The sequence below is a fragment of the Bombus huntii genome, chromosome 10 (genome assembly GCF_024542735.1).
Source record: "Bombus huntii isolate Logan2020A chromosome 10, iyBomHunt1.1, whole genome shotgun sequence".
Lineage (NCBI taxonomy): Eukaryota > Metazoa > Arthropoda > Insecta > Hymenoptera > Apidae > Bombus > Bombus huntii.
Genome location: NC_066247.1, coordinates 8518179 through 8531159, shown reverse-complemented (window position 1 = coordinate 8531159; position 12981 = coordinate 8518179). Strand labels below are relative to the sequence as shown.

At 38.8% G+C, this 12981-nt stretch overlaps 2 protein-coding genes across 6 annotated transcripts in view; one reads left to right on the top strand and one right to left on the bottom strand.

The window, feature by feature from the left end:
- Window positions 1–1288, top strand: part of LOC126870187 (dynein axonemal heavy chain 2) — a 39195-nt gene extending 37907 nt beyond the window's left edge. The window contains exons 61-63 of the mRNA XM_050627683.1: window positions 34–552; window positions 845–995; window positions 1134–1288. Coding sequence (XP_050483640.1) covers window positions 34–552; window positions 845–995; window positions 1134–1288 — 825 coding nt within the window. The remainder of the gene's footprint in view (window positions 1–33; window positions 553–844; window positions 996–1133) is intronic.
- On the bottom strand, window positions 1286–11704 carry LOC126870156 (uncharacterized). Of its 5 annotated transcripts, none has more exons than XM_050627628.1 (5): window positions 11020–11704; window positions 9454–9617; window positions 5446–6454; window positions 3935–5027; window positions 1286–3596 (listed from the first exon to the last, which is right to left on the bottom strand). In XM_050627628.1, the coding sequence occupies exons 2-5, from the start codon at window positions 9594–9596 to the stop codon at window positions 1510–1512; spliced, it is 4332 nt and encodes a 1443-aa protein (XP_050483585.1). In that variant the 5' UTR covers window positions 9597–9617; window positions 11020–11704; the 3' UTR covers window positions 1286–1509. The 5 variants fall into 5 exon arrangements, with proteins under 5 accessions (XP_050483585.1, XP_050483583.1, XP_050483584.1 ...); XM_050627626.1 differs by having other exon boundaries at window positions 9454–9839; window positions 11020–11702; XM_050627627.1 differs by having other exon boundaries at window positions 9454–9831; window positions 11020–11702.
- Between the last annotated feature and the right edge of the window lie 1277 nt (window positions 11705–12981).

Genomic DNA, 12981 nt, shown 5'->3' with positions numbered 1-12981 from the left:
ATAAAAATCAACATCAATTTCTCATTTCTTAAGGTTACTCATTTAACCATGGACATACTATCGAGAATACCAAACGACATCGATTACGAAACAGCTCAGAAATTAATAGGTCCAAAGAAATCACCATTGGATGTAGTATTGCTTCAAGAAATACAACGTTACAACATTCTGCTGCAAAAGACTCGCAGTAGCTTGAAAGATCTTCAACTCGCGATCCAAGGTTTGGTGTTGATGTCATCAAACCTTGAGGAAATCTTTACCTGTGTACACGAAGGTCGAGTCCCTTCGATTTGGCTGACAATGTATCCGTCGTTGAAACTGTTGGGTGCTTGGACAAGGGATTTAGTCAGCAGGGTGGAACACTTCAATGAATGGGCTCGAACTACTCATCCGCCGCTACTGTTCTGGCTGGCCGCATTCACGTTCCCAACCGGCTTCCTTACCGCTGTATTGCAGACATCCGCCAGGCTCTGGAACGTCTCTATCGATTCCCTGTCCTGGGAATTCAGTGTTTTTACCATTGACGAGTCGGCCATAATCGAACCACCGATGGTAATTTCATATTAAATACATCTTGTTATATCCGTCCTAACTTCAATCGACTTCATATTTTAAACTTTGAAAAGAAATTTTAAAAATCAAAAAGAACATAAGCAAAACACATCAAACATGCGGAAAATCAATTTAATTATTCTGATTTTCGGTCGCCGTTTGAGCGTTCCTTCGATGAAAGAAGGAACCTACCGCGGAAAAATAGATGGGATAAAAAATTCATCGTAGTGATATAGCTAGGAAAGTGGCGGCGTGTGTGCATGCTTCTAACCGTGTGTACATTCCATTACAGGACGGCGTGTACATACGCTCTATCTTTCTGGAAGGCGCTGGCTGGGACAAGAGGAACAGTGTCCTCGTCGAACCGTTCCCTATGCAACTTGTTTGCAACATGCCGGTGATTCACTTCCGACCCGCGGAAGAGCTTAAAAAGAGAACCAGAGGTAACAACGACGACAACGATATAAAAATTATTCGAAAAGAAATTGTTCGCCACATTGATGAAAAGAATTTTCGTTTGAAATTACGATTTTCTAATTAATTCAAGTAATTACATACTTTTTTTCGATTTCTCTGCACAGGACTCTACACATGTCCCTGTTATTATTACCCCCAAAGAAGCGGGGATCAAGGAAGACCATCGTTCGTAGTAGCGGTCGATTTAAACGCAGGTCCAGGGGGATCGGACTTCTGGGTAAAAAGAGGCACTGCCCTGTTATTAAGTCTCGCCACGTAGATTCATATTAATTATTATTATCCTTGTTGTTGTTGTTAATTAATTGGGATTAATGTTTCAAGCGCGATCATTGAAAAGGTACGTCAGTTCCAATGACACTCTCACTTTCCTTTTGATTCCTTCCTCCTATACTTATCTCTTTGTTAGTGTGTAATAAAAGTTAATTTCTATAAATAATAGAATATATACAACAAGCATAATAAAAAATAGTAGTAATTTCTTTACATGCGAATTTGAAGCCTTGATACCACAGTGAACACATGGAGCGAACTCACAAGACAAGGAACAATCAACCAATTCGTAAGATTTTTAGGATTATCTGATGATGATGATTCTGGTTTAGCGGCACTAATCATCAGTGCTGCGTGTTTCTGGCTGTCGATGCCTTCTAAAGCATCTGAAATTGTTTTATTTATTCGTAAAGCGTATTGAATCCATTTTGTGGACGGAGTCAAGCCTGAATTCACTGGTGGTTCAAGATCAGACAACTTGTCTTTAGCTTCGAACAAAATCCTCGTCACATTCCCTGTTTGTAGCTGAGCTTCTTTCTTTAAACTATCCACTAGATCCTTCACTGTAAAATTCAACTTCGTTTGGAAGCTAATCCAATCAGCTGCGGTTTTGTTATTATAAGTATCCTTGACCAAACTCCTCAGAGCTGATATTTCGTTCTTCAGATCGGTGAAAGATTCGTTGAACATTTCGTGGAGGTCATCAAAGTTACATCTATCTGTTGTATTCGCAGTATTAAGAATATTCATCACAGTATTGTTAATTTGTTTCTTAAAGTCGACCCATTCATCAGGAGGAATGACTGGTTTAATAAATTTAATATAATCAGACCTAGACGAGTCTTCAGATTTGTTAAACTTAGCTTGGAGATTCGAAAAATTTTTATTTGGTTGTAATTTGCTTATTTCTGCAATCCATTCAGCCTTCATACTTCCAATTTCATCTTTTAACTTTGCGAAATCAGACTTAGTTGAATCTTTGAAAACAGCCCAAGCAATAGGATCAATCTCTGTTGGTTCCTTGCTCTGAATGTCCTGGATCACTTTACTTAAGGAATCGTTGACTTGAGCTCTAAATTGTAACCAATCGTCAGTCAAATTAGATAATTCCATATTACTAAATTTGTCTGCTGAAGAAGTTCCTAGATATTCACGTTGAGAAATTTTATTTATGGTGGATAATGTTGCGAGTTCTATACGTGCTGGAGTGCTCTCGAAAGCAGAGAAACTTTTCATAATCTCATCCCTGTACATAGCCCATGCTGGATCAGCTGGTGGTGGCATTTCGTTCTTAATCTTATTCACAGCATCGTTTACAGTCTTAATTATATCAGGTTTATTATTTATCCAATCGTCATTAGTATCTGATTTCCCCATGGCTAATTCAGTAGGAACTGTAGTAGATCTCCGACTATCGATCTTGTCCCTAAAAGCAAAAAGTCGGTCTTTAATATCATCTCCTAAAGTAGCCCAAGCTGGATCACTAGGGGCGGGCATATTGTCGCCTATATTCATAATACTATCATCTAAAGAGGATATAATATTATCCTTAAAGTTTTTCCAATCAAAAATTGCTGAAATCTTCTTGATACTCGAAGTCCCTATTAATTTATTCTTATTCATCAAAGCTTGTTCTTGCTCTTTCTTCTTCGTCTCTAATTCCGGAGTAATATCTGCCTTCAAAGACGAGATCCGGTTCCTTAAATCAGCGAATTGATCGATAACATTCTGTTTAAAGGCTATCCATTTGGTCACTGCAGCTGGTCCACCGCCCATCGTCTGTATAGAATCATTCAATGACATTACCAGGTTATTTTTAAATGTGATCCAATCTTGATACATATTTGGTGATCGTGGTGCTCTTAAAATAAAACTATCAGAATCCATTGATAATTTTTCCATGGACGTAGGATCATCTACCTCCAGGGGATGCAAACCAGATAGTTGGTTTTGAAGATCAAAGAATGTATCGTTTATGTAATTCTTGAAGGCTAACCAGTCAGTGTCCATCATAGTCCTAGAACTGTTGATATAGGTCACGATATCTCTGATTGTGGCATTAATATTGTTCTTTAATAGCGTCCAATTGACTGGCATGAAAGGAACTTGTAATTTTGGGGATGTTGAGTTGTATTCCCTCCATGGTTCAAAGGATGGCCCTGGGATGTCTTCACAGGACATCATGGGGTTCTCTGCACTTATTGCTCGCATCACTTCCACCTGAGTTTGTATTACACCGTCGGAACAGTCACAGATCAACCTCGCCAATGAGGTTTTACGTAATTCTGTAAGCTGGTCTGAAAAAAGAAGAAGAATGGAAACGCATGAATAAATATTGCAATACAACATAAATTTATTATACATTGTGAAATTGCATGTGACAATCTTATCTAATCTTGCCTAAAAGTTTGGGAAAGTTTTATTGAAAAATGGAAAATAACAAAAAATTCAGTTATAAATTCCAGTCAAGTTTAAGGTACTTTGTTTTTTATTCAATAACTGTTCTAACCGATTAGTAATTGATAAAAAAATCTCTTCTTTTTAAAAATAATTCGATTCTAAAAAAATTAAGAACTTCCTCAGACATCTTAGTACTCAGAATATAAATTTTAGGTATAATCAACAATTATCTTACCTTCTGTGAATGAATGCGGTTGTCCAGGCATTTCATACCAAAACCTATCCCCTTTCTGCAACCTAACAAATTGATCAGCGATCAGACACGTAAAAGTGGGACCAACGATACCACCAGCCCTAGGTAATTCAGCCAAAGCTCCAGTATATAAATCAATATCATAAATCGACCCATACAATGAGGAAATCTCTTGAAGGGCCTGCGGATCCAGGTGTCCTTCCAAATCAGAGAAACTTTTTATTTTCCCCAATCCACAATATTCCCTCCATTTAATGTAACCAGGAAGTCCATGATCTCTCCCTCGCTGAATATTCAACGATACCAAATCCAAGCCACAGGGAACAGTAACATTAGCAATAGGATCTTCGAACAAGTGATTGGTCAATTGAGAAGTGACATGGGTGGATGACATCTGAATCATATTTCTCGTAGCTGAGGTGACTGAACTCTTCACTCCACCCTCTGCGTACAAACTATATGGATTGAACAACATTCTGTGCAGTTCTACATAAGAGGAGGTTCCTTCTTGCTCGTCAGTCATTTTCATTAAGCCAGGTAACAAAGTATGAGCAAACCTAAAGGCAGCTGCTGCAAAACTATTAGCTATACTTGGGTCAGTATTAGAGTCATCTACGGTCCACTGTCTATAGCCGGACCTGAGAGGCTTCAAATCACGTAGATTCGTTTCTTGCTCTCCTAAGATGATAGGTATGAATTCCTGATAGGTAATATGTTGCAGTTGAGCACCCACTATACGTCGAGACTCTTCGTATAGCGTTTCGTCATTCCAAGAAGGGTTGACCTTAGTCAACTGCTCGGTGATTCTATTGTGCTGTCGCGCCCAGAGCAGATGCATCGTCGTCAAGTGCAGGTTCTCGTTTGCCCTGGCGTCGCCTGCTGCGAAGCAGTACCTGCCCCTCAACTTCTCAGTTTCACGATTACAGCCGTCGTTAGGATTCATACTAGGTGGTAAGAGAGTTCGATTGTCCGGAGTCAATTGCATCCTCAGTCGACCGCCAGAAAATTCTCGCAACTTACGAGCTGTATCCTGATCAGATCCATAGATTGCTGAGCCATCAATAAACGCAGTTGCCTGTGCAAAATAATATATATTCATTTTGAAATATGAAAGGTTTGACTTTTTGGAATCAAAGAGAAACGAACAAGTATATTTAACAGTGTAATTTTGTTCCCATTGTCTAGATCACTATTGTGCGATATCATTATTACGGAGATAACGAATACGTAATTACGATCAAAACTCGCCTCATCAATGCGACGATAATCGAGTTAATTAACAACGCGACGCGCCTATCGTTCATTGTTCCAAGGGAATTTTTCATCCATCCCGATAGCAATTTCTCGTCGTCCTGTATCACGACTGACACCGTCCTTCGAATGGAATCTCATTATACGTCTCTCATTATACAATATAAGAATTAATGCTCATAGCGTTAAAATGTCGATTTATGCGGACAAGCATTAAACTTTGAAAAAACGGAAGTACACACCTGATTCAACTGTTGCCTGGGACCCAGTTTGCACTGGGGTGCGGGTGCAGATCTGACGAAATCCATACACGTTCTCCCAGCTACATCGAAAACAGGATCTCCAGAAGATACAGGAACAGGAAAACACTCAGGATGACCAACAGATGGTGGACAACAAGAAATAGAAGTACCATTGATACCCTGACTAATCGCAGTAGCGGTGATATCATGATCCAAAAATTGTCCATAAACAGCTAACATCACTGTGAAATGAGGATTGCTACTTGGTGAAGGCTTGTGAACCTTCAAACTAACTTCCCTTGCTGAGGGTAACTCGGCTCCTGTAACTGCTCTGCGAGGAGCTTCGACACCATCGGCATAGTTAGGCGCTAGAACTCTTCTGAATGGTGTCATGGTGGCTCCCCATTGCATTGGTCTATTGCAACTTCCATCGAAGGTTCTATATTTACTAGATGGACATTCTGGGGTGGTGAATTGCTTGCAAATACCCAGAAACTGCCAGCCTGCGTCGAAGAAGCTTCCAATAGCAGAGGATGCTCCAAAGATTGTCCTTGAACTTTCGATTCTTTTAGTCGCTGCAAGTTCTGCTACAGCCGCTAAAGCTAGTGTTCCAACACTCGTGCAAGTGCTTACTGCGTAACGATGCCTCATTTCAGGCGATGGTGAGGGTAATGGAGACATCAACGCAGTAACGTCTGCAAAAAGTCGCTCATTTACTGCTTGGCGACCTGCTTCCAGCCCTATCTTTATCTCATCGTCTGTTAATTTTGGCGTAGCAGTATCTTTTGTGTTTTTGTCAGACACAAAGATAGAATTAGAAGGTGGGACGATGGAAGGATTGCTGAAGAGGGTGTAGGACCCAGATCCAGGAGCAATGCCCAATTTTAAAGTGCTTGTGAGATTCATGGTAGACTCGGAGGAAGAGGTGGTGAAGTTTGGACCGACGTCTATCATATCGTGGCTCACGGAGTAGCTTACTGTCACTATAAGGGCCATAGTGAAGATCGCTCTGAAATAAAAGTGCAACAAGAGCTTAAAGAGCTATATTTTGATAATTAGATATATATTTTTTTATCCTTCATAGGCAAACTGGATTGTTTACATCCAAAGGTAAATTTTGTACTATTCTAGAGCTTCTAAAACATGTAAAAAGCTTCTGTGATATCGATGACTTTATTGAATTATACAATTCATTCGTTAATTCAATTGCCTATAACTTTTTTCAATAAAAATAAAAATTCGCTTCGAAGAAAAAGGATGAAATTTCGTCACTTTGCCTACAAAATGTTTAATTTATCAAAAGTGCATAGAAATTAAGATAGTCATCCTTCGATAATTCCTCGACAATTAAGATAGTTATTTTTCGATAAATTGTATAATAACAAAAGGCTATCAAAACAAACTTTCGTTTTAAGAATGACGTTCAATACATAAATCAGACGAATCGTAAAAGTGAATTTATCGAAGAAGCATCGATTTAAATACCACCAGGATGAAATAAGAGCTGTTTGAAAAGTTGTAACAGTGGCCAACCGTATTGTCACCGTACAATCGCGCATGTAATCAAGGCCAGCATCACGTAACGCTAATCAACCTATGCGCAAGACGCCGAGTTCCATACAAGACTGTTTGTACCTCGTAAACGAATTGCAAGGTGTTTTACTCTGCAAATGAGATATGAGATAAGGACGAGCTGTTGTTCTTAATGCTCGTTTGTGTCACGGAAAATCTCCAAACAACGGAAGTTTCTACACGTATAATCCACTGTCTTATTGTCTGAGGTTATTTAAGTGAATATATTGAAATTTGAAAGCTTGTAAAATGAAACAGAGTGGATGATTTCTAATAAGCAAGACAGAATTGCCCCATGATGAATCTGTCGTAAACCCGTCTCACGTGTTCGAGTTACGCCCAGACGAAACCGCAGCATAGAAACCGCGGTTTCGTTGTTGCACGGATCCACTTTACTGCGATATAATCTGAAAACTCTCCAAAACGTTAGAATCGAATCAGATACATAGACTGCAGCTAATCATTTTACAAATGTTATTCGTCGAAAGTACCAACAATCTACGAATAGTCAAATGAACCGAAATCGAAAAACATAACAGAAACGCAAGATGAAAGGTGTCAAATTAACATCGCACGAAACAAGACGACGTCGTTCTCCTACGACAAAAATACCGTACATATAATCGACGAGTAATCAAAATTTGAATCTCGATCAAAAGATAAAAGATGAGACTACATCAAACCAAACCGAACTATATTATTTTCTATATGATTCTAAATATTATTTTTCATTTCTACTCATTTGATAAAAATCACAAGGTGCGCGAGATTCAAACTGGAAGCGCAAGAACACAAATAAGGACAACAGGATAGAAGCAAAGACGATGGAAATGTGACTCACACCGCGATCGTGTACGTGAAACATCGTAGCTGCAGCCGTTGCCTCCTGTGATGGGAATAAAATGGCAACGCGTCATGCACGTAGTACACCCTGGCTGGCTTGTCGCCGGTCAACGAGGTCTTCTCCGTGGAAAGCATTCCTGGTTGCACGCGTTCCAAGACCGAACTGAAACGATCGGCCGGTCAGGCGGTGGTTCGAGGTGAGCGATGATTTTACGTAAGTATCCGCTTACGGTGGGGACTCGATGCACAATGGTTTTTTTCCCTACACGAAGTGACGATGGTAATGGTCGGTGTACTAGTGAACTCGTACAGCGTTCCTTTATGTGGATTCCGAATCGAAAATGCGCTCAGAAGTCGTCTCAACCGTCCCGGACAAAAGGGTTAACTTGGAAAATTCAATTATCTCGGTATCGTGCGGTATCATAAAAAATTGATGAATTCCTGATTGTTGTTCCCTTCGTTTTATTATCGAATAGAACTCTCTTGCGCAATAATTTGCCAGTTAATACTATTAGTAAATTGACAAACTACTGGTTGTAAATTATAGTGCTCCTTTTTATAATTTTAAAGTTTTACGTCGAAAAAGGTAATCAATTAATTGGTAATTTGTAAGATTTGTTTGTAAAGTTTTATTTGATTTCTAAATTTGTTGCTATTATAGAAGAAAATGTATTATTACTGGTAATTTTTGATTCGTGATTTGTATAATTTCATTAATAATATTGGTTTAATTGTGCAATTTTAATTAATTATACGAATATTTTTAAGTAAAAGGTGTTTATATTGTTTATTTGATTGTGATTGATTATGTATGCCTCATCCGCATGTTATTTGTTTAAACGACTGGTTACATCGCATCACGCATGCAAGGTAACCTTCTCTTGTAATTATATAAACACGCTTAATTACAGACGCAAATTCTTAATGCTTTCGAACGCTGGATTAGCATCGTCCAGTTGCAAATCGCATCTTATAATACATGCAAAGCATCGAACATTCCAGCGACAGGCAATAATACGCTTATCATCCCTACTGGAAAACTATTCCAATCCAATCTGATATAAAAAGATACACTCTGATAAATAAAAAATTGTTTATGACAATTTTTATTAAAATTGCATGAATAAGGAAATACGAAGAATAAGAAGATCCAATAGATCACATAAATAAAGGAGTGTTCATGTTTTCTTTCCAAGAAAATGATAAAAATTAAGTCACACTAACAAAGGAATGTTAAACGATAAAAAGAATGAAGATAGTTTACACTCACAGTCCAACCTTTCTATAATTTTAACAGGTTTCTTTATCTTTTTAAAGAAAGAAATAAAGAAATATGGGAATATTAAGAAATACCTTCGCTAGAGGGAACTTGTCTCCGTACTTCAATTTTCAGATATTTTCAACGACCATCCCCATCTCTTTAAAGAGAAGGATAAAGAAATAAGAAAATATTAAAAAACAGAGAATTCCTTCTCATACTTCTTTCGATCTTTCAGTATTTCCAACATCTCTCCACATCTTTTTAATAAGAAAAAGATAAAGAAATATAAGACAAGCAAGGTCTCTTTTTCTGGAGAATATAGGAAGACTTACATTACAGCGGCACAGATGCAGCACTGAAACTGTCTGATTCGAGTCTTCCGGGTCCTCAGCAGGCTCGCGAATTCCACGTAGTCCGGGGAATCCAGAGGTCTCGTAAGCGACGTCCTTTCATTAACTCCTCTATCCGCGTACATGGTCCGAACGACAATATCTCACTGGCGAACGACAAAAAGAAATCTCGAGGAAAATACTCGTAGTGTGTTGATGATCACAATGGCGAACAAAAGTGAACTGGCGTGGACAACTGGCGAGTTTCGCAGCTCGACTCCGTTCGGTTCGAGTCGACTCGGTTTACCGCGGAGGAATCGACGCAAATCGGAACTTCCTGTCCTCTTGGGCACAGCAAGATGCTTTCTGTCGCTCTCTACGCTGCATCCCTTCGTCAGAAAGTTATTAATGCTATTTCTCATTGTTTGAGAACGTTGAAAAATATTATTACCTTTACCTTTAATTCTTTAATCATGAAAATGGAAGATATATTTGTGATATTTATTAATATATTATCATCGAATTCAAAGATTATAATAAGATCCATCTTGTATCAACATCAAGATTCGAGAAATTTAGAGATGAAAAAATATATGGAAAGTATATAATATGTAAAAATATGTAAAATATACCGAAAATAGAATACTTATGATGATATTTAGCAAGGGAAACGAACTTAACTACCATTTCTATAGTTGTGTTTACAAGAATCACATGACAGGATCGATGCTCACTTTTGCCCAAAAAATTGTAAAAACTACTGACGGATGAAGAATGGAATAGCAGTAAACAGGCTCCAACTCGATGGTGAAACGCGATACGAACGATACTGGTCTCGATATGGTGATGAAGTATCATATAAATTGCCAAACACCTGAACGTTTCAAAACCCACCACTATACGAAATCATTCTAACGCAATCAATCAAATTCTAAAATATTCGAAAATCACAAAAGCTCATTCCTAAACTTACTCGAAACTTACCAAGAATTGGAAAAATTCGAATTGCTACGAATTAGGATCGTAAACGCGTGAATAATGTCGAAAGAAGGAAACGAACGCATAAAAGTTTCTAAATAGGCTATTAACGTAATACCAACGGGGGCAACGGTCGAAAATAAAGGCAATTAAATCGGGATTATCCTTATCATCCGCAAATCCTCACATTCAAGCAATTCAAGCAAGTGAATCAAGCAAGTTCGAACGCCTTGACGGGCCACTGCTATCGAGATATCTATTATCCCGCGAGCGTTCTATGCTTAGCGCACTATACATTATACATACAGTGCACTAGCTATGCAAGTTGACCGATTCGTGTTACATAAGAAGAATCGAGGATCGACGGACTAGAATGAAATACAAGTCGCCTCGTCGCATTTTTATCCTGCGATGTCTATGGGTTGAAGTCGAGAAGCGGAACTTCGTTTCGAAAAAGATAATCGACATCTTTGCATCTTAAAATAGCAATAATCTACATTATAATAATTAAAAATGTAACTTAGGAAGACGTCAAAGAAATACACGACCAATTTCAAAACCGCTTATATCGTCAAAACTATCTATACTCACGTTTTCACGAGCATTGGTACATTTCCAGAAACGATTATTAGCAAAGCAACGCGATGAACACGAGTATTTCCGCAGTAGGTGAGGAAAAATCGATTTATCAGTGATAATCGTGGGAAATCCGATGGCCTGCTGTCACGTGTCGAATCGACGATCAACCCAAGCAACGGGCTCCCTGTTGATTATCCAACTCCTCTCTGCATAGCTAGGCAGTAATTATGAAAGCGGCTGAACTGGCACATCGATCGTCGTGCATCCACCGCTAATTACAATCTTCGACGCGTCGTAAACGTGACAGGGTGTAATTAACCGAGTCCTTCCGTCGATCAAATACGAAAATCAACGGACCAACGATAATCTAGACCGTTTCATCACGGTAAACTTAAAAAAAGCGTTGCGTTAGATTCTAAAGCAAAGACTCGACTAATTTCCAGCAGGCAGTCAATAGTCGACGTTCAGCTAATTAAATCTTATACAACGTATTGTCCCTTTTTATTTCGTAACGTATGGAGATGCGTAACTTAATACGTGACGCGCGAAGGTTTGCCGAAAGGTTTCCTTTCCGTTAACGGGCTTCGCAGACGCATAACTCGCTTGAATTCGCACCGGGGATCTTCCGGCTTTGTTGGAACAATACGCGCGCGGAATTAGCCTATATGCGTTACGTAATTCGTCCGTAACATTGCAGTTGCATCCAGATACTCGATATTCTTATTCAAGTTTAAATGAAAAATGAAAGAGCAAGCGCGAAAAAATAACGAAGACAAACACAAAAACCTACTAAAACGACTAGAATAAGCTGATGAGACATCTATCTTTAAGTCGATTTAATAAAGATTATAGCAAGTTGATTTAGTTGATTAGTTATTATATTATTATAGTATAGTTGGTTTGGAAACGAGTAAGCTGGATCTAAATATTAAAATCTTATGATTATTTTCATATAATAAATTCGTTAAAATGTTTTGGTCATTCGGTGCAACAAAAGTTGTATCTTTTCGAGGCACGAAGCTCCAGCCATTGTTCCTGGTTGGGGACGTACATTTCCGCTGGCATGCGTTCCAATCCCGGGGATTCGGGCGATCCATGCTCGTTTGTTCTTCTGGCTGAAACATTAGATAGAGTAAAAGATCTTTTCTTACCATTTCGAATTCAAGTCGCCCTAATTTTATGATAATTCTATTTCGTACTGAGTCTTTTACGCATAGAAATAGCCTCGCCAGGATGTCGAAGGAGCAATCGACCCACTCCTTCACATCGTCGCAGCACTTCGTTTTTCAAAAGATGATCTCGTACATTCTGAGAAATAATCGGGCAATTTGTCACCCATTTCGATACGTACGCGAAGTCCGTAAGCAATTGCAACGCACCATATTCGCTAAAAGATATTTTTAAAAATGTAAAATCTAATTTATATCGTATCGTGTTTCTATTTCGCTTCTTCTTGTCACTTTTTTTTACCGGAAATAAAGATCAGGATCAGCTGACGATTTACCTGAATTTAATACGATGCAGATAGATGTAATCCAGCCATGCCTCGCACATAATTTTCAGAATCATATTCGACGTCTCGGGGTCTTCAATAACTTCTAACACCGGAAGCAATACTTTCTCTGCGGAATAGACAGCTTTAGAGAATCAAGCGTACGTGTAAGAGCGATTTGCTTACCGAAATACGACTCCACGTAAAGACTAGCAGTCACTGGAGCGACGTCGCTCCCTTTCCTCCAGTAACTTGACCGTGGAAAACACATGTGTAGATTCGCTAGGCTGACCACGCGGCAGATTTTTGCCAGAATTTCTACACACTTTCCGGTACACTTCTGTGGAAAAACAACAGGAAGTATATAAAAACAGAAACCTCAGCAGAGCTGCCGAACACTTACAAATCATCGCTTACCTGGAGTAAATCTATGTTGACATTTACTTCAGACACGATTTTCGCTCTCATTTTCGCGCAAACAT